The sequence below is a fragment of the Nicotiana sylvestris genome, chromosome 1 (assembly GCF_000393655.2).
Source record: "Nicotiana sylvestris chromosome 1, ASM39365v2, whole genome shotgun sequence".
Taxonomy (NCBI): domain Eukaryota; kingdom Viridiplantae; phylum Streptophyta; class Magnoliopsida; order Solanales; family Solanaceae; genus Nicotiana; species Nicotiana sylvestris.
The window spans coordinates 174,670,299-174,690,564 of NC_091057.1; the positions used below are offsets into that span (position 1 = coordinate 174,670,299).

The 20,266-nt window shown below is 33.5% G+C and overlaps 3 protein-coding genes and 1 long non-coding RNA gene across 7 annotated transcripts; 2 read left to right on the forward strand and 2 right to left on the reverse strand.

Moving 5' to 3' along the window:
- Positions 1-1,131: 1,131 nt before the first annotated feature.
- LOC104216032 (phototropic-responsive NPH3 family protein NPY2) lies at positions 1,132-8,163 on the reverse strand. Of its 4 annotated transcripts, none has more exons than XM_009766016.2 (6): positions 7,880-8,163; positions 6,942-7,029; positions 6,030-6,168; positions 4,420-4,489; positions 2,503-3,678; positions 1,132-2,099 (listed from the first exon to the last, which is right to left on the reverse strand). In XM_009766016.2, exons 3-6 carry the CDS (start codon positions 6,089-6,091, stop codon positions 1,533-1,535), a joined length of 1,875 nt encoding a protein of 624 aa, XP_009764318.1. In that variant the 5' UTR covers positions 6,092-6,168; positions 6,942-7,029; positions 7,880-8,163; the 3' UTR covers positions 1,132-1,532. The 4 variants fall into 4 exon arrangements, with proteins under 4 accessions (XP_009764318.1, XP_009764381.1, XP_009764456.1 ...); XM_009766079.2 differs by lacking the exon at positions 7,880-8,163 and adding an exon at positions 7,752-7,850; XM_009766154.2 differs by lacking the exon at positions 7,880-8,163 and adding an exon at positions 7,540-7,606.
- Positions 2,060-2,646, forward strand: LOC138888778 (uncharacterized). Its single transcript, XR_011406321.1, has 2 exons — positions 2,060-2,221; positions 2,485-2,646. It is a non-coding gene; the product is annotated as an uncharacterized lncRNA (long non-coding RNA).
- Positions 8,164-10,297: 2,134 nt separating the features above from the next.
- On the forward strand, positions 10,298-12,857 carry LOC138877113 (uncharacterized). Its single transcript, XM_070156665.1, has 6 exons — positions 10,298-10,893; positions 11,262-11,550; positions 11,744-11,810; positions 11,902-12,512; positions 12,567-12,631; positions 12,734-12,857. Exons 1-6 carry the CDS (start codon positions 10,298-10,300, stop codon positions 12,855-12,857), a joined length of 1,752 nt encoding a protein of 583 aa, XP_070012766.1.
- A 1,889-nt stretch (positions 12,858-14,746) lies between these two features.
- Positions 14,747-17,085, reverse strand: LOC138877115 (uncharacterized). The gene is made up of 3 exons (XM_070156672.1): positions 16,822-17,085; positions 15,665-16,135; positions 14,747-15,091 (listed from the first exon to the last, which is right to left on the reverse strand). Exons 1-3 carry the CDS (start codon positions 17,083-17,085, stop codon positions 14,747-14,749), a joined length of 1,080 nt encoding a protein of 359 aa, XP_070012773.1.
- Positions 17,086-20,266: the final 3,181 nt, after the last annotated feature.

Sequence of the window (20,266 nt, forward strand, 5' to 3'; positions counted from 1 at the left end):
GGAAGAAGGGATTTTTTTAACCAGTGTTGAAAGTACGAGAAATTGCCTGACCAATTATTCCATGCACTGTCCGTTGAATAAAGGAAAAGTTTTTAATTATTATTTGAACAATGAAGTTTTCAACCAAGATCTTTTCACCTCGCTAATTATATGAAGAGTGCATAATAGTTTCATCGTGAAAGTGGGTTGGATTATTTGATGTGGGTCAAAACTTCAGGATAAATTACTTTGTTTCGTAGGCATATGACATATCAGGTGATAAAACAATAGTTTTCACACATATTGAGAAATTCGTCTTTTAACATTAATTAGCAATGAAATTGACCATATTAATCTTTATTATCTCTTCACATAAACACTCCTAACACATACTCCAACATTAATTACTCCAAGGGCAATGTAGGAAAAAAATAATTAGTTCATTCTTGAAATCTGGAAAAATCACTTATTTTGGACCACAAGAAAAAAACCAAAAAATCACTTATTTTGGACCGGAGGGAGTACTCTTTTTAGTCAGGGTATTACCACTTATAACCCACGCCACAAATTATTAATATTCGATAGCCGAAAAAGAGTATAAAATTTGTATATTTTTTTGTATATACATGCAGAATATAAAGAAGCTAAGAATATATATATTTCGGCTATTATTTTAAGAACGACTATACAGAGTCATTTTCCCTTTTTAGTCTTAGATCCAGATGCTGGCCCAAAGAAGCTGGTGTGTTTTAACAGCTTATAAGCAAATTTAAGGTTCAAACCCTTGATTCTTTATTTTTATTTTTTTTAAATAAGGGGGAAAATGAACATTAGATGATTTTCATGAGTTGTAATAAATATTCAGACAATTCAACCGCGTAGCTTGATGAAGAGTTCAGTTGCCGACCATGAAAAGTGGAAGGGCATAAGGGCTATAATTTGAAGCAGCGGTATTGTATTGATTTTCTTTTATAAGCACATGTAGAGAGTGATTATAGCTTACGAGACATATGCAACTTGAATTGAGAACTAATGTTTTCCCTACCATAGTGTATCACATTAGTCAAATAAGTGAATTCAAGATACCGAATGATTAAAACCCAACAAAAAAAAAAAAAAAACAGAACAAATAGCAACTTGCATTGTACAGTGTTATAAAATAAACTTACCTTTACCATTCATCATTTCTTTGTGGAGGAAGACTCTGCAAAAGCTACACATTTGAGTGCCTACACTGCATTTCATCCATAAGCCTAATTAAATTCACAGTAATATTTCTTATGATACTAGCATGCCTTAGAGTTCTAAAATTAAAGAGCCACCTAATTTTTCGCATGGACAACTAAATGTTAGAACATCTATACAATAAACTTCTGTTTGTTGGCCCATAAGAGGCTTCATTTCCTCCTACAAACTTTCTTGTCAAACTATATCCTTCATTTTCTTCTAGAGGACTTCAGAGAAAGATGACTAGTCTTTTTGACATGCTAATATCAATTAAGAAAAACCCATCAAAAAAAGCCACCAAGAGTACATTCCTTAAGCTGTTAGAACTAAGAAACTGAATGCCTTCCTTTTCTTGAAGGTGTAGACTTAGCTTCTTCCAAGTTAGCAGATCCAAGACTCTCGGACGAATCTGAGCCACTATTCTCCCCTTGCCCCCCTTTGTTCGACCAGATTTTCGAGAAGATCCTCTTTGACATGAGCAAACCTTTCATTCTACTCATGGCAGCCCTGTCTGCATGGCTCTTGGCGTCGCCATTAACTTTGTCGTTTGTTCCTCCATTTCCCATTCTTAAGGCTGCAAGCTCTCCTCTCAAGGCCCTGAGTTCCTCTGCGGAGGCTGCAGCATCCCAATCTTCTTCTGTATTAGTTGTTGCAGATCTTGAACTTCCATATGAAGCACTGTTAAGGTCCCTAATTGCTTTGGGCAGATCCGGAGTACTGCTCCCAGACGAGGCATTAGCTCTGACTTGCTCGAAAAAGAGCACTTGTACAACAACACGAAGGGGAAGCCTCTCGTTTTGCACAGCATGCATACAAGCATCCACGGAGAGCTTCTTGCAGTCCATCAGCTTACAAATTCTCTTCCTCTCACTCTTGCTGATTCCAGGGTGCTCCTACACCAACAACAGAGTTCGATCAGTACATACAAGGCATTCAATAATAAGAGTTGCATCACTTTTACCCCCAATACCATCTGTTTGTATGCACTGCGTTTAATTTGCTGCAATTTTGATAGGTGTGCTTCTTTCCATAAGAAAACGACTAAACTAAACATCCTAAAAGCATTAACACTGTATATACGAACATAGCTCCAAGCCTAATAACTAATGTATTTGCATAATTATATATTTGAGATAGCATAGATGCAGACAGTTCTTTTCCCATGTCAGTGTTGAAATTCTAATCACGAGTGGCAGGAAAGATATCAGCTAGTTATTTCAATTATGCAATTGTATGCACAATTCAAGAGATTTATTTCAACTATGCAACTTTATGCAGAATTCAAGAGACGCTCACCTTAAGGTACATATCAATTGCGCGATAGATACCATCATGACCGGGTCGAGGAAAATTGGATACCATCTCTGCTAGACCAACAAATGCTGATAAAGGTAGATTAGGATCTTTCGCAATTTCAGTAAGGTATCCATCTACTAGCTTTGCCACCATCAGTTTTGAAGCTTCTGATAAAATCCCAGGCTTTCGGATCTCCTGAATTTCATCTCCATCTTCTAGCTGAGGTTCAGAATCCGTATCTCGCATCATAAACACTTCTAGTATTTTCTGAACGACATGGACATCATACAAGGTTCCTTCCCCATCTGCCGCTCGAATCAAAAGGTCATTTACAGAAGCCTCCTCCAATTGCTGCCCTATTCTTTTAACTAGTTCTGCCTTTGCCATTTCTCCAGAATCAAGTGAAATTGATGCTCTCAGCAGTTTTAACAAGAAACTACAAGAGACACAACCTTTCTCAGAGGGCAATAGCCATACAATCGTATCCAATATCGCCCGACATTTGGAGACATCATTGAACTGGAAGACACCTTTATTAAAGCCTGGAAACCTTCTATAAGCATAAGCTTTCACAGCTTCTCCAATAACTTCAGAAGAAACAATGCCTTTGTTTTTAATAGTGACAATTACCCGCTTATATAAATCTACTTCAAGCTCACTTAAGTCCTCAACCCACCAATCTTTTGGCACCATGCGGCTTCTAATACCGTTCAAGTTAGGATCATCTCCGTTCTCCTCTGGAAGCTTTTTCCGGTTATACGTATAGGACCAATCCACTCTGTTAACATCTATGGAAGCCTTGGATGCTATAGCATCAATGCAGTGGCTGATCAACTTCAGTTCTTCACACAAACGTGACTGAGACTTAGTAGTTTGAAGAACTATTATTGAATCTTTCCAGCTCCGGAAAATGCTCGAGTTCAGGAAAACATCAATCTTGTAAATAAGGTTTCCTTTCTCAATAGCTTCATGCATACCCAGATACTCAGCTGCACACCTCGCTGCAATGACATTATAAGCATTCAGTGTAACAGTCATGCCGTAACAAAACTTGGCACATATTTCAAAGGCAGTAGGTCCTCCAGGAATGTCATGAATGTGAACTTCATCACAATTTGCTTCACTTGCATTAGCAACCAACTTTTGCAAAGAGGTACTCTTGGACAGAAGAGGAAACTGCATAGCCATTTTCAGCAAATAATGAGTACTCAGAGATCAATTATGGCCAACTCAACAAGTCAAGGAGGTAATATAACACACTTCCATTGCTTAGGATACTTCAAAGATGAAAAGTAGTTTAAATAATTGTTTCACGAAAATTAGCATCATAAATTTATTCATACAGTACACCACTTATTGGAATGCTGAACAACTGCTACTGCTACTGTGATACGTATCCGTCCAAGTAGATCATAAGTACCAAAAAGATTTTGAAGGTGACTTTTACACTCGAGGCTCTTGCACAGACATAGAACATAACTTTAGTATATTAGCAGAAACAGCATAGGACAGATAAAAAAAACTATTCACTTCTTATGCTGCAGTCTACTTGACTTGATTAAGAAATCAACCAATGTATGCATGCAGCCAATGCTAATGTAGAAAACAAATTCATCACAATTTGAATGTGGATAAATAGAACTAGTAACCAGAAGCTTTACTAGATTTGTACCTACTGTTCCCCTCCCACCTTCAGGAGAAAAGGATCCATTTTACTTTTTCAAGAAGGGATTGTACAATCATTCCACATAGTAACACTCCCTGACCCTAAAAGACACATCAAAAAGGGAAGAAAAAAGAAAAACAAAACAAGACAAATGCATGCTTAATTATTCATTTTCTCAAGTCCAGCTGGCATAACTTTTCTAAAATAAAGCTTGAAACAAGGAGAATACTGTACTTGTTAAATTATTGTACCTTGTGCAAGTAAAACTTTACATCTCCGACATTAACTGTGATGTCAGAGGCCAACTCTGAAGCAACATATCTGCATGAAAAATCTGTCAGTACAATCGAAACGAGTCTAAACAGATATAAAACAATAGCACTGTTAAGGTAACTAAACACTATGACCATATCTATATAGAGAGTATTCACAGATATCCCAAGACTAACATATTGGGAAGAGACAAATTGGAAAAGATTTAATGATTGTACTCATGCTGCGATGCTGTGGTTCCTCTACAAGTTGAATTACAGAGATTCAAAAAGAAAGAAGTCCACTTCATCCAGCCTTTCGCTTCCATACTGTTATTCCAACTCATCCAAATAAAACAACACTAATCTTCTCTTTCGAAACTGACTAGAAGGTACATATTTTGGCTTAGTTCTTTGGCAGAAATAAGGTCTGATGATCCTCATCCGACCTTAGAAGGTACATATTTCGGCTTAGTTCTTTGGCAGAAATAAGGTCTGATGATCCTCATCCGTCAGTCCAAGACATAAAATGAAGTAAACGAGGTTGCATCATTCATGTATGGGTCATCAGACCAAAACTGATTAGGCTTCAGCTAGTTGACATAATTTAGCTTCCTAAAACCAGAGCAAAATATGAAGAAGAGACCTCATTACCTGTCCCTATCATAAAGTGATCAAATACTTTACTCTTAGAAATAGTTATTACTACTCTTAATATACATTTGGGCTAATATTACCACACCAACTATTATCTTATAGTAATGCTTATACCGACTACTGACACAAAGAACTTGCACTATGAATTTTTATTTTAATATTTTTTTTTGGGATCTAATAGAACATGCACTACGAAATTTGGCGCAGTCAACTCCCAATTCAACTAATACTGACATCCAACTTGGTGATTCTCTACTTGGAGAACAAGGTATAATGCTTTTCAAACCAATAGCTGAGACCAAGAAGAGAAATATATAATGCAAAATATAGCGTGCAATGTTGAACTGGAAACTCCGGATGTCTGAAAAACCTTCTCTTTTTTTTTTGGAGCAACCGTTTATTTGAGCTTCTTTTATTAGGTGAAAGATTCACAATAGTAAAAGAGGTCAATCTCTAGAAAACACCATCCTGTTACCATATAAACTCAAAGCAATGGATTTCCTATAATTCTATCCAGGGTTTGACTTCTTCAGCTGCCCTTAGTAATATCAGAAATGGAAATTAAACAGTAATAAAACCAAAGTCATAGAATAGTTTTTAGGAAAAGATGAATTAGGGATAAGAAGAAACCAACAAATATAATCCCTCAAACCAATTTCTAAAAGCACATATAATATAACTACTCCCACTCCCAACCCCAACCCCCCAAAAAAGAAAAAATCAATGCACGAATACAGGACAGACCACAATTAAATGGATGACAAGGGCATTTATTGACAAGTGACACCAGATACACAAAAAATGGGAAATACTAATTAATTTTCTTATCAATATGAAAGATCAGTTACAATTCTGCAAAACAAAACAGCTAAGAATGACCATTTCATCAAGGAAAAAGAAGTTTTTTTTCCCAAAAAAAAAAATTAAAAAAAAAAACTAGCAAAAGATCTGACCTGATATTGTTCCCATCTGACTGGAAGGTATCAGGCTTGGATCCAAGTTTCATAAACTTCATCTTGGCAACTCAAGGGATCTCTGCTTTCTTGTTGTTCACACTTGAGAAATTATACTTCCTTACTACTCAACTAATCACTGTAAAAAATCAAACAGTACCCTGTGTTCATAACCTGATATTCCCAATGCTCAAACATAACCTGAAACCAAGGACAATAAGGACTCCAAAAATGGTAAAAATGAAAGAATCCAGGTGGGGGGACCAAATTACTGAATATAACCAACTTCCTCAACTTCAAGAGAGAGAGAGAGAGGAAAGGTTAAATGGGATCTCAAAGATATAGTATTTGCTTAGTATGACCTAATCTTGAAAGTAAACAAAAGCAGGAGGAGATAACTTAGGAGAAAGAGTTGAAGAAGAAAATGGTTAAGTGTAGTTTGTTTAATTTAAAGAAAGAAAAGAGGGTTCACTTAAATGGAAAGAGAACCATAAGTTAAGAGATTGTTTCCTTGGTCGGCGGCAAAGCCCACTGACCCCGGAGTCTCCCTTTCAGCTCAGGAGACATAAACAACTGACTCTTTTCACTAAATTATTCACACACACACAGAGTAGCATCCATCTTTCTCACTCTTTCTTTAATGCTACTTTACTCTTTCTCTCTCTCTCACACATACACACACTCACTTTACTCTTTCCCTGTTTCTTCCACAAAATGGTGTCTTTTTTAATATATAGTATTATATAAAGAGTGAGAGAGAGTTAAAGGCTTTGAGCTTGAGGCCACATAGAAGAGAGAAACTAAAAATGGGGTCTTAAAAAGATCCAAACTTTCAACCAGAAATCACATGTAAATCCAGAAAATGTTAAATATTATTGTTATTTTAATTGAAAATTGGGAGATTTGAAGAACCTGCAACGGAAAACAGCATCTCGGTATCAGTTGAAGGAACCACCTAAACAGGAGACAACAAGCATCTATCTTTTATAGTTTTGCAAAGCTGAAAAAGAACATAAAATTAATGAGAAGATCACAAGAATAAATAGAAGCATATATTTAAAAAAAAAACATATTATTCAAAGACAAAATCAAACATCAGCTACGAATAATATCTGTGGAAGCAAAAAGAATCATCTCAGAGAGCAGAAATCTAGCCAGTAAATAATGTTAAAAAAAATCAAAAAACTTTCCTTATGTTTAACTATGCATTTGAAAGACACAACCCAAAAGCCACTCTTTTTGTAAACACCCCAACAAAACCCAAGACTTGCTATTTACATGAAACCCCCTATGTAGAAACACAAGAAATTTACTTCAAATAGACCAATATCAAAGCAAAAGGAAAAATACAACAATTAACAACGACCCAGTTAGGGTGTGGGGAGGGTAGGGTATACGCACAGCTCGAGAGAAAGGACTGTTTCCAAAAGAAACTCGGCTCATCAAGGAAAATAAGGTTCAAAGAGAAATAAGGATGATTGAATAATGAAGACCTAGCAAAAGTTAATACCTAAAGATTGAAAGGTCCATCAGAATCGACTATTATCATGTCGTTCTTAGTGGATCAAAGAAAAAGGAAAAATACATATAAAAATATCATACCAAAACTTGTTCAAGAACTATTTTTTACAGAAGTTTAAACGAAAAAATCACAACCCCACATGCAAAAATGTGAGAGAAAATAAAGAAACACAGAAACCAACAAAGCAGAAATAAAGCCACCATAATAACGTGAGGAGCATCAAGAAAATGAGTTGTAGTATCCTGTTTCCAGTAGCTGGGGAAAAAGAAGTACAAGAAATGCAGAACAAAATAGCCCAAAAAGCAAAGATTTGCTAGTATGTGCTTACCAGTTTTGCTGGAATCAGCACAAACAACTTTTTGGTATCAGAATTTTCTATTTTACTATTTCTTATCAAGGACAAACTAAAAAAATCAGCATATTTGAGAGTATTTTTTTTGTTGTTTAATTACCCTTTTTCCTATTCTTGTTGCTTCTTTTACTAAAGTTTTTTTTCTGTATTTTCACTCTGATTTTTCAGGGCAAAGTGGGAGACTATTCTTTTTTCAGTTTGTAGTGATTAAGACACCCAATTTGCTATGTTATGCACGCCATACTGACACTCAGCTTTTTTGCCCCCTCCCTTATACTTGTGTTTTCTTCTCTGTAACGTGGAGTGTTTATTTAGGGGTCTGTTTGGCGGCAATTAGTAATGCACAAAGCTAATATTTGTTTTATTTTTATATAATTAATACAGTATTGATTATACATCGTATTTGGTATAACTAATACATATCAAGCCATAATATTAGCAATGAATGATTATTAATACTTGCATAAATATGGTTAAAGACATAATTGTTTCTCAAAGTTAAAAAATATAGAGGACATTTTTATAAACATCTAAATTTTAAGGATAATAAATTATCTTAGCATAATTAACGTCAGCATAATTAGTAATACACCTTATTCAATAATTCCTGCCAAACGACCTCTTAGTCCTCTCAAGTCCTGTTAGATGAAAATTGACCCCATTATTATTACTAGTGTAATCAACTAGACACCACTCCTTTTGTACCTTAAAAATGACTTGTCAATCGAATCAATAATTTTATTTTTTAATCTTTTAACTTTTTCTTGTTTATAATCATTGAGCTTGTACTTGTGTAATCTTCCAGGATCATGGAGCAGGAGATCACATCTCCCATCTCTCCACTGTACACACCAAACAAAACATTGATCTAGACTTGTGTTTGTAATCACTCACCATGCATTACTTTATTTTTGGTATATGGTAATATCATGTCTCTTGCGGATTCAATCAAATCAAACATTTTCGATATGGAGTATATATATGTAAAATATAAATAGATTTTGACAGTTGATATTTGAATAGGTGTGGTCCAAGTTCGGTAATTGGTCAAATTTTGATAACACCAACTGGTAGAAAATCTCAGTCAACATATATTTCTAGAATAATAATAAAATATTGAGGTCAGGCTAATTCCACTACCATAAATACCATCAATTTGCATGTTGACTATTATGGATACGTAATTAAAATTTCCAATGCTAAAAACGACCTTTGACCACTTGAAGACCCTATATATATTTCAGGTACATACAAAACAGACACTAGTAGTAACAATTTTGTTATAAATGTACTACTATAATTTTGTTTTGTGGAAAATTATTTACGCAAATAGGAGTAGTAGTATTATTTTCTGTTTAGTCCTCCACGTTGTAAGGCACCCAATTCTCTCGTTTTCTTTATTATCCTAATCCTAATTAATATAGCAATTGACAAGGTCTTTGTATCTAAAGAGACACACATGATGCTGACTGTTTCACTATAATTACTGTTTGGAAACTCTATGCAAAAATATATACTACTATACTATGTGATCCATACTTCAAGTAAACACTTGTCTCCAACGGCATGCTCGTAGGAACTTGATGTGTGGCCTTCCTCTCAATTTAATGTAATAATATTTGAATTTTGAAAGTCAATTTTTTTTAATTTTAATAGTAAATTTCGATATGAATTCTTTCACTTTATATACGTTGATAATTTAATATTTTGTAGCAAATTATTTTAAGTAATAACTGAATCTCTTATTATTAACGATTATTTGTAGCTGTATTTTATATGATCTAACACTGCTAATATATAAGGGGGAATTACGCTCCCTGTCACTTGGCCCAATAGTCCATCAAAAATTAGCCCACGTTTGAAGTCCTTACCTGATATGGCCTAGGTAGTACATAATCTGAAAATTATTTTGAGAATTTTTCACAAAGCACCATCTTTTAGTCCTAATTAGCAATTAATAGAAACCTTTTGCTATATTACGTCCTATAGATATTTTTTATGCAATTCTATAATGTATTTAATGTATTTAAGGTAGTGTATTTAATAATACAACAAAAATTAGCGGCGTACAAAAAGGAAATCCAACTAATCCTAATATGTATTTACTTGTATTCAAACGTATGTAGCGCTAAATACGTAACGTATCTGTGCAATATCTGGGTCGACGAAGATGTTAAAAACGGAAGGAAATCAAATCAATTCTGATTTCCCTAATTTTACTCAACAAACTTAAAAGTTATCCCAACAATCTGTATTCTTCTCAAACTCAGAAATACATAAACGTGAAAGAAGCGAAGAAACAGAGCAACATGCTTCTATATTGTGCGATTTTCTTCTCCTCCTTATCGATTGATACAAATTATATACAAAAGTAGGTATAACTCTTTTATATATATGGCAAGCTTGACAGTTTTGTTGCGTCATTCTGGAAAGTGGAACGATGAGGGCAATTATATCGGCTTTTTCATTGAGGGAATACTGATTAAGGAGTATGCTTCCTTTAATGATCTAGTTGGTTCAATTTCTAATCAACTGGGTATAGATTTGAGCACAAATACCATTAAAATACAATACAATGTTGAAGGCAATCGCACGTCAATGGAAATACACAATGATATGGGTTACAGAGTGTATGTAGAATTGAAAAAAGAGAACAGAGAATTTGGGATGTATCCTTTGTGCATTACAACTATGGAAAAAGAGCTTATCTCCGGAGATGGTTTAAATCAAGGCGACATTGTGCAGATAGACGAAGCAGTTCAAATGTACGATTCCGATACAGATGATACACTAGCTATAGAACTTGCCAATTCTGGAGAAGCGATTGGAGTGTTCGAACTCCACAAGGATTTGATAATTTCAAAAACTAATCAAAAGGAGGTTATGGCTGGACAAGTTTATAAGGATAAGGCTACATTGAAAGAGGTGATGGGGAATTATGCTATAGCTCAACGGTTCCAATTCCGTGTTGATCGGTCTAATGCTGTCAGGTTTGATGTTTGTTTAACTTTGTTGTATTTAGTTGTATTTGTGTATTTCTTCCAGATGATGAACACCTTTAAAAATTTATATTTGTTTAGTATTCTTAATAATATGTATTCAGGTGTATTTTACTATTGAAAAAATACAACAGTGGCTATGATTATTTTCATATTATGTCTATAATGTTATTAAGTGTTTGATTATTCATACGAATGTATTTAGTTGTATTTATTGTATTTAATCACATCTAACAATATTGGAATTCGTTAGTATACAAAATTACATATACACAGATATCAATTTGGTACTTTATGAATAGGAAGTATATATGTCAGATTCGTTAAGTTGTCTGATGTATGAACTTTTCTCTTTCCAGCTATGCATTAATATGTATTTCAGAAGATTGTGATTGGAGGTTTAAGGCTTCAAGCATTAACAAATCGGAATTATTCAAGGTGAGAGAATTCAATGACAACCATACATGTCCGCTGAAGGATAAAGTGTACGAGCAGCGGCAGGCTAGTAGCAGCCTTATAAGTGGTATTACAAGGACAAAGCTTACAAACCATAAGAGGAAATACACTCCGAGGGACATTATTGATGATGTGAAATCAGATCTAGGTGTTGATGTTAGCTACATGTTGGCGTGGAGGGCTAAAGAAAAGGCAATGAATTTTCTTAGAGGTGAACCGGCTGATTCATACAAAAAATTACCAGGATACTTATATACAATGGATAAGACATATCCAGGTTCTCACATAAGAATGGAAAAATCGTCAAAGAATGAATTCATGTACGTGTATATATCATTGTATGCATTTATAAGGGGGTTTGATCAATGTAGACCAATTGTTGTAGTGGACGGAACATCTAAAATCCTACTACATCGGGACATTCATTTCTGCAAGCACGTTGGATGGTGCAGGTGAGTACCTCAATAATAATACAATTTGTTAATATTTAAAGCATTGGAAAACATGTATTTAAAAACAATTATATTCAATTGTATTAAACAGGTCATATATTGCCACTAGCATACGGTGTTATTGATTCAGAGAACGATGCTGCTTGGACGTGGTTCTTTGAGCAATTCAAGATAGCATACGGTGTAAGGGAAAACATGTGCATTGTTTCAGATAGAAATGAGAGCATCATTAAATCTGTATCGAGAGTGTATCCGAATGTACCGCATTGTGCTTGCATATGGCATTTATGGAATAACGTATACAAGAAATTCAAAAAGAGCTATGCCAAGTTGAGTGAGATATACTTCTCGATGGCAAAAACATACACACAAACTGAATTTGATAGTCTGATGGAGAAGGTTGAGAAGGTAGATATTAGGGTGAAAGAATACTTAGAGTTAGCTGGTTACGAAAAGTGGGCTAGGTTGTATGCACCTGTTAACAGAGGATGGACAATGACGTCAAATATCGTTGAGTCAATCAATGCAGCACTAGTTTCAGCAAGGGAATTGCCAATATATGACTTCCTCGAAGAAGTTAGGAAGATGTTTGGTCGTTGGAATTGTAGTAACCGTAAAGAAGCTACTCAGACATACAAGACGCTTGAGAAAAAATACCAGGAAATTATGGAGTTGAATGAGACGATGTGTACCCGTATGACTGTAAGTTAATTTTTTATGGCATTGCTGTATACAACTGAATACAATTTTTTTTAGGCAGAACTACCCGTTAATTTTTATGAATATTTGCTTGAACTAGTAAATAATATAGATGAATACAGGTAAATACATGTGATTATTAAGACTGTATGCACGTGATAATGATTACAATGGAATTCAGGTGATTGATACAGTTTAAATTGATTGGAAATACCTGAATACAGTTGCTCAAAAAAGGTTGAATACAAATGCATACAAATGCAGACTGTAGATCAATACACAGTAATACAGTTGAATACAGTTGCATACAGTTGCTGGAATCAGCTGAATTTAACTGAAATTGGATGAAGTTGCAATTTTCGAAGTTGTGTAACCATTTAACTCAGTAGTATATATTTGTTAATTCATGTAAGTGTGTTCAAAACTTATATTTCTGTTTTTAAATATAGGTGGTACCCTCAACTGAATACTTACATACTGTTAACGATGGTGGGAGGAATTACACAGTCTGCCTGCTCGAGAGAAAATGTGTTTGTGGGAGGTTCCAAATTGATGAATTTCCATGCCCACATGTCTGGGCTGTATTGAAGAGTAAGTTTAATGCCTGAAGAATATTGCTCTAGCTATTACAAGCCAAGTACAATTGTAATGACATACGATGTGCCAGTGTACCCGTTACCGGAAAAAAATGACTGGAATATACCAGAGCATGTTGCAGAGGAGGTTGTACTACCACCCAAATGGAAAAGACCTCCTGGAAGGCCAAAAAAAGAAGCGCGACAAAAATTTAAGTGAATTGTTGTTGCCGAAAAATCAACATTCATGTAGCATATGTGGGCAGGGAGGACATAACAAGCGAACTTGTAGGAATTCTCCACGTAATAAATAGTTGTATTCTGACATGTATTGGTGATTCAACAATTTCTCAACACTTATTATGACATTATCAGCTATAATAAATTCTTTTTTCGAAGTAATATATTGTGGAATGACTTTCATTAATATTTTCTGAATTTATTTAGTTGAAGTATTTTTATATATATAAATATATATGAAGTGGTTATGAGAGTATCTTAGTATAGTTGAATACAACTATATCAATTCCTTAATACATGTGAATACAACATGTTGAATATAGTTGAATATAGGTTAATAATACAGTTTAATTCAATTGACTTTGGAGGAATACACTGTAATACAGTTGAATACAGATCTGGACAGCTGGTTGAAACAGTTGAATTTAACTGACATTGGATGAATATAGGTAATTCAATTGTTCAATACATTTGAATACAACATGTTCAATAATGTTGACTATAGGTTAATAATACAGTTCAATTAAATTGACTATAGCTGAATACATATAAAATCGGAGAAAAATACAGCTGAATAATACAACTAAATACAAGTTAATAAATATAACTTGTATTGTTTCAAGTCAATTCAAGGTTATATCTGAATGGATGCAGCTGAATATACCTGCATACCAACTGTAGACAACTGATAAACACTTTAATACAACTGAATTAAACTGAATAATATAGATTAATACAATCAGCTAAACAGAATAGTACAACTAAATACAACTGCTTAATACTGAAAGATAAAGCTGATCTTATGCAACTGAATACAATTCAAAAATTGGCATTAACAAAAATCATTCAGCATACATAAAGTTTCAGAAATTGTAACTAACATGTGCGTTAACTAAAACATGTTCAAGCAAACTTAACCAAATTTCAGCATGTAAGTAAATAACATCTACGACCAAAACCATTACAATCAGTATCATTGTTCAAGCTAAACTAAAAAAAAAAACTAAAGCTATTCTAAAACTATCTGCATCTTTGCCTCCAACTCAGAGATTTGTCTTTCAATCTTTGAAGGTACTTAACTCTCGCTTATTGCATCAGCATCTATCTTGCGCATAGCATAGTCCCATAACAGAGCACCATATCTTTGATGGAGAAGAGTGGCATCAAATGGTGTTTTTTGTGTAATCTCTCCAATAGTGCTCAGAAACTCCGTGAAGGCTGCAACATGCACTCCACAATCCCTAAAAAATAATTGATTGAAACAGAATATAAAATAATTAATACAATTAGATTTGTATAAAACATATAAGAATGATGATTGGATACTTACATGCTGCCCGCTTTCTGTTGAGGCAGATTTGGAACGAAGATAACTTCAAAAGGTTCGTTATGATCCTTGTTTGTGTATGCGGGATAAGCATATCAATCAATGCCTTGACTATCTCTGTAAAAGCCACTAATTGACAGATACAGAGGTAGTAGCTTAGCTAGCTTTACAATCTCAGAGACTACGTATACATCATGACCGGAAGACATGTACGAGTCGTACACTTTGATATATCTATCTTTGAAAGTCACAACAACCAACACCCAATGAAGTTTTTCCTTCAAGTTCACTGGTATCAAGACATTATCCACTGTATGCCAGGGTATATTAGCATGCAATCTGTAGCCCCTAATATACTCACATACAACGTCTTCTTGTTTGGCTACATTAGCATCACTATCTGTATCTTCATACCTGTCATATATTTCAGCTATTCTTGTCTTGAATATACAATCAACAGTAGTAAACGTGAAGTCCCTATGCTAATTGTACTTGCCCATCTTTCGCAAATAGTAGAATATGGCATCCATATGCTATAAACAAAAGAGGTTGGTAGATAGTGTGAGTTTATTTGCTTGAACTAAGAAATAATATATATGAATACCTCAATACAGATGCTAAAAAAAAGTTGAATACAAATGAATACAGAAAATAGAGGAATACACTGTAATACAGGTGAATACAATTGTATATAGATTATGGACTACAGTTGAATTCAACTGATATTGAATGAATACAACTAATTCAATTCCTTAATATAGGTGAATACAACCTGTAGAATAGAGTTGAATATAGGTTAATAATACAGTTCAATTCAACTGACTTTGGTGGAATACACTGTAATACAGTTAAATACAGATCTGGACAGCTGGTTGAAACAGTTGAATTTAACTGCCATTGGATGAATACAGGTAATTCAATTGTTTAATACAGTTGAATACAACAGTTTCAATAAAGTTGACTCGGACTGCAATTTTGGAATCAACAGAAGAACAACACTCATAAAACCACACCTGCATAGCTAGGGGCATCCCAGCTATCCTGTAATACTTCTTCAAAGCATCCATCTTCTTGTTAATCGAGTTTATCAACACCTCAAATGCTTTAATACCCCAATGATATTCAAAATAGCGCCCACTCTCTACTAAATCAAAATCTAGCCTCGGTATAGTTGCACTATTCTTCTCAGATGAAAATATAAAGGTGTGGATGAAATACAACAAAGATATCTTCAAAGCATCCTCATCATTGTCGGGGCCCCATGCCTTGTCATTGAAGCATTGTCTCAAGTGTTTCTTCTTTACAGTATTAGCACTTCCAAAATAAGTCGCAATAAGCCGGTTAGGAGGAGTTTCACTAAACTCAAAATCTTCATCTTTACCTATACATTTGAGGCCAGTCACAAGCGCAAACTCCCTTAATGTGAAGTGTAATTTAGTACCATTGACGTATACTGCAAATACATTGTTTGGAGTGTCGTTTAACTGTCGAGCCATGAAGCATCTGAAGAGTTGATGTTGAACATCAAATCACTTCATTTGAAGAAATGAGCCAAAACATATATTGCCGAATTGTTGGAACTGATCGGGAGTAAGCTTATCTTTTAGCTGGGATACTATATCAGTGTTAGTGTAACTACTAATATAGGGTGCTAATTTTGGCTGGTGTTTCACAAACAAATCAATTCCCTTCAATGAACATTGAAAGATACATGTTAATACAGATGAATACATTGCAAAAATACATATTAAGTTTTTTTGGAATACATGTAAGACATGATACAGTGACAAGGCTAAATGCATGTTAGACAACTACAAACACTTACAGAAGACTAGATATAGTGACAAGGCTAAATATATGCTAACATACTTTGTAACATACAGATATAATACAAAATATTTAAGATGAATACACCTGAATACATATGAATGCATATGAATAAATTTGAGGTCAAACTGGACAATTGAATTATCGAAATATACATTAGCAAACACTAAATACATATGAATACAGGTAAAATTACATTAAAAATGAACTGTTGGAAACAACCAAATACACATATATACATAAAAATACTATAGAAGAAACAGAATACACTATACAAAAAGGTACAAAAATACAAGAAGATACATATGAACACAACAGAATACATGTAACAAATACCAATTACCTTTTGGTTTCTTGAATCTTTCATAGGTTTTTTCCTCTTTGAGCCAACTTGATTTTTGGTTTCTTTTGAAGCTTCATCAACTTGGACTTCTTTCAACTTGTCATTGTGTAATTTACTTCTTCTTTGATCAACTTTGGATGCGGATAAACCTGCAAAATCTTTCTCCGCTTGAGTCAGTTGCAACGAGAAAGAGGGCCCATCAAAATTGAGAATTTTGGTGGGTATACCTCTGGGTAGTCTGTTGAGTGGCATTGCATCCGACATTAGAGAGAAAACTCAAAGAATCCTAGTGATTAACAATACAAATGGAAGATATATCAGAAAATTGTGTAAATTCGCTAAAAAACTTATAGAAACAAACTAATGAAAAAGCAATTTCGAAGTAGTTGAATTACCTACGGGGAGAAGATTTCCAAAATACAACTGTGAAGCTCTAAAAAACACTTGAGAACCAACTTGCCCGTCAAAATACGCTTGAGAACAGTTGCGAAGAAGAATGGCGTGTGAGGTGATAATGGCAGAGAAGTATAGGCGATAATGGCGGAGGAGGGTTTTTGAAGTGTATGGAACGTGTGTTTATGGGAGAAGAGGGAAAAGTGTATTGAAGAATATAGAGAAAAGCTGATGAGAGGAGATATACGCTAATTAGGTGATAGAAAATAAAAAAAAATTGAGATAGAAAAATATTTTGTAGCATATATTAAGCCTTAATTTTAGGATGGAACTAAATTTAAATTTTTTGCTATAAAATAAAAAGGGTATTTATAGAATGTAATATTTTAAAAGGGTATTTATAGAATATAAATAGGGTACTAACCTATTCTATAGGTGGTAAAATTTTCAATTATTTTTCACCAGTTAGCCCACCCTATTTTTTTCTTTTCTTCGTTCTTCTTCTTCTTCCTCTTTCACGACTTTGCACCCCAAAGTTTCTCTATTATTATATATATTCTTCAATTCTCCTTCCAGATTCAAAGTTGATTATCACTATTAAGATGAAAAAAAAAATATCACTTAAGAGAATTATTATTTTTGGAGTCACCATTAAAGGTCATTTGAAGCTTCAGTTTCACGAATTGAATTTTTCGATTTTGTTAGTTGTTTAGATTGAGTGTTGGCCCAATTGATTGGGATCGTCAAGGGAAGTTCAAAACTCAATTTTGAAGCAGATTTGAGGTAGGTTTGAGTTGAATTTCAGAAATTGAATTTTTCGATTTTGTTAGTTGTTTGGATTGGGTGTTGGCCCAATTTATTGGGATCGTCAAGGGAAGTTCAAAACTCAAATTTGAAGTGCTTTGGAGCAGATTTGAGTTGAATTTCAGAAGATGCCCAAAGAAGAAGAAGAACCAGTGAAGCTCCATTAATAGGATTCATTTGTATAATAGTGTATAATATTGTATAAGTAATGTATAATAATGTATAAACACATCTTATACATTATTTTATACAAGGCTGATACATTATTTATAGGTATTTGGTGGATTTCTCACATTTCTTCTTCTTCTTCTTCTTCTTCTTCTTCAACTGCTACACCTATATACATGGTGTATCACTAACATTTTACATTTTCACTACTATGCTTATATATTTTTATATATACATTTTTATACACTTTTATACAACTATATATATAATATACCTCTTTGTATAAAAGTGTATAAGCATCTCTGATGAATTTTTTGTATGATTTTCACTTGCAATTCTTGATTACGACTATTCCAAATCTCCACTAAATGACTTCAAACTTTGTATACAGTCTACTTAGACTAATTTTAATAAGTTCAAACAATACCCACTCCAAATTTCTCATAAAATCATATTCAAAAACTAACAAGATTAGCATTAAAGAAGATGAGATTATAGATTTCTCGCGTCTGTTTGTGAATTTTCGTAGTTGTGATAGGTATGTAGAAACTTGAGGAAAAAGGAGAATGGAAATATTTCAAGCTTGAAGATATAGAGAATAAAAAAAACTGGAAAAAAATTCAGATCTAAGCTTATTGATATTTGGCTACACATTTGCAAACTTGTAAGTGGACTAAAATAATGCAAGGTCAACTTATGGAGTGCATTATTATGTAATTTTGTCATATATAAAGGTTAAACTTATAACTAAAACTAGGGGTGTACAAACCGAACAGAAAAATCGCACCAAACCGAAAAGTCAAACCAAATCGATTAAAAAACTCGACTTGGTTTGATTTGGTTTGATATTGAGTAAAAAAATCTGAACCAACCCGACATATAAATATATAATTTTTATATATACTTTTAAGATTTTATATAAAATTTTCTTTAAAAAATATTTAGAAATATTTGGGATTCTTTTGCGGGATATAAATTTTAATAGAATATGAAGTGCTCCATATTTATTGACCTTAAATAATGGGTTGTATGATCACTTTCTTATCAAGTGTTACTAAAATGTTTTTATCTCTTTGTTCTCTTATATTCATATCATATGTTAAGATCTATTAAATTCTTATATTTTTTTCGAATGTGAATTGGTTATTAATATTTAGGTACCATATTGATTTTTATGTTTAATTACTAAATTCGATTAACTTGAAAGTGTATATCAACAAAAAATTATTGTCAGACGACTAAAAAAATAACTATTATATGTTATTAATAGAATTCTCCCATAAGAATATTTTAATCGATAATATGTTTGTCAATTTTTTATATTTTTACTAAATAGATATTTACTTATACTCAAATATTTGACAAAGTAAGATTGAAATAATATGTAAGTAATAAAAAAACCCGAAAACCCGAAAAATCCGACAAAATCGAACCAATCCAAATCGAAATAGTTGATTTGGTTTGGTTTTGAATAAAACCGAACTAACTCGGTCCTTGTACACCCCTAACTAAAATTCTAGTATTATTTGTTCAAACTCATTTTTTCCTTTTTTCTTCATCCTTTATTGGATGGTATTTGACCCCCAAGATAGTCAACGATTTTCGTCATACTCTTGCCGAGAAGAGAAGCATTCAAAGCATAGGATCTTGATTTATTTAGAATATTCTTCTTAGAGGGAATATAACGGTTGCTTGTGGACGTATGCTAACTCGGTGATAAAGGAGGGTCCTTTCCCTTGTGATTAACTTTGACCCATCACATAATACATAAATTTCGCGGAATATACTCCCAAACACTTCTACCCCTCCCTCCCGCTAAAGGCGGATCCAAGATTTCAAAAAGATTAGTGTTCTATTATGAAAAGGTTATCGAAAATTTATATTTGACTGATTTGACTTTAGTCTACTATCATGACCCACTACACTTTTAAAATTATAAGTTCAAAATTATATTCCCTTTTCACGTATATATCTATACTTTGTGCCGAAAACAAAACTGTTAAAAGTGTGATTTGAACTGACATATTTTTCACACACATATATTTAAGTAATTTTGAAGAAATATAATATTGTTATTCAT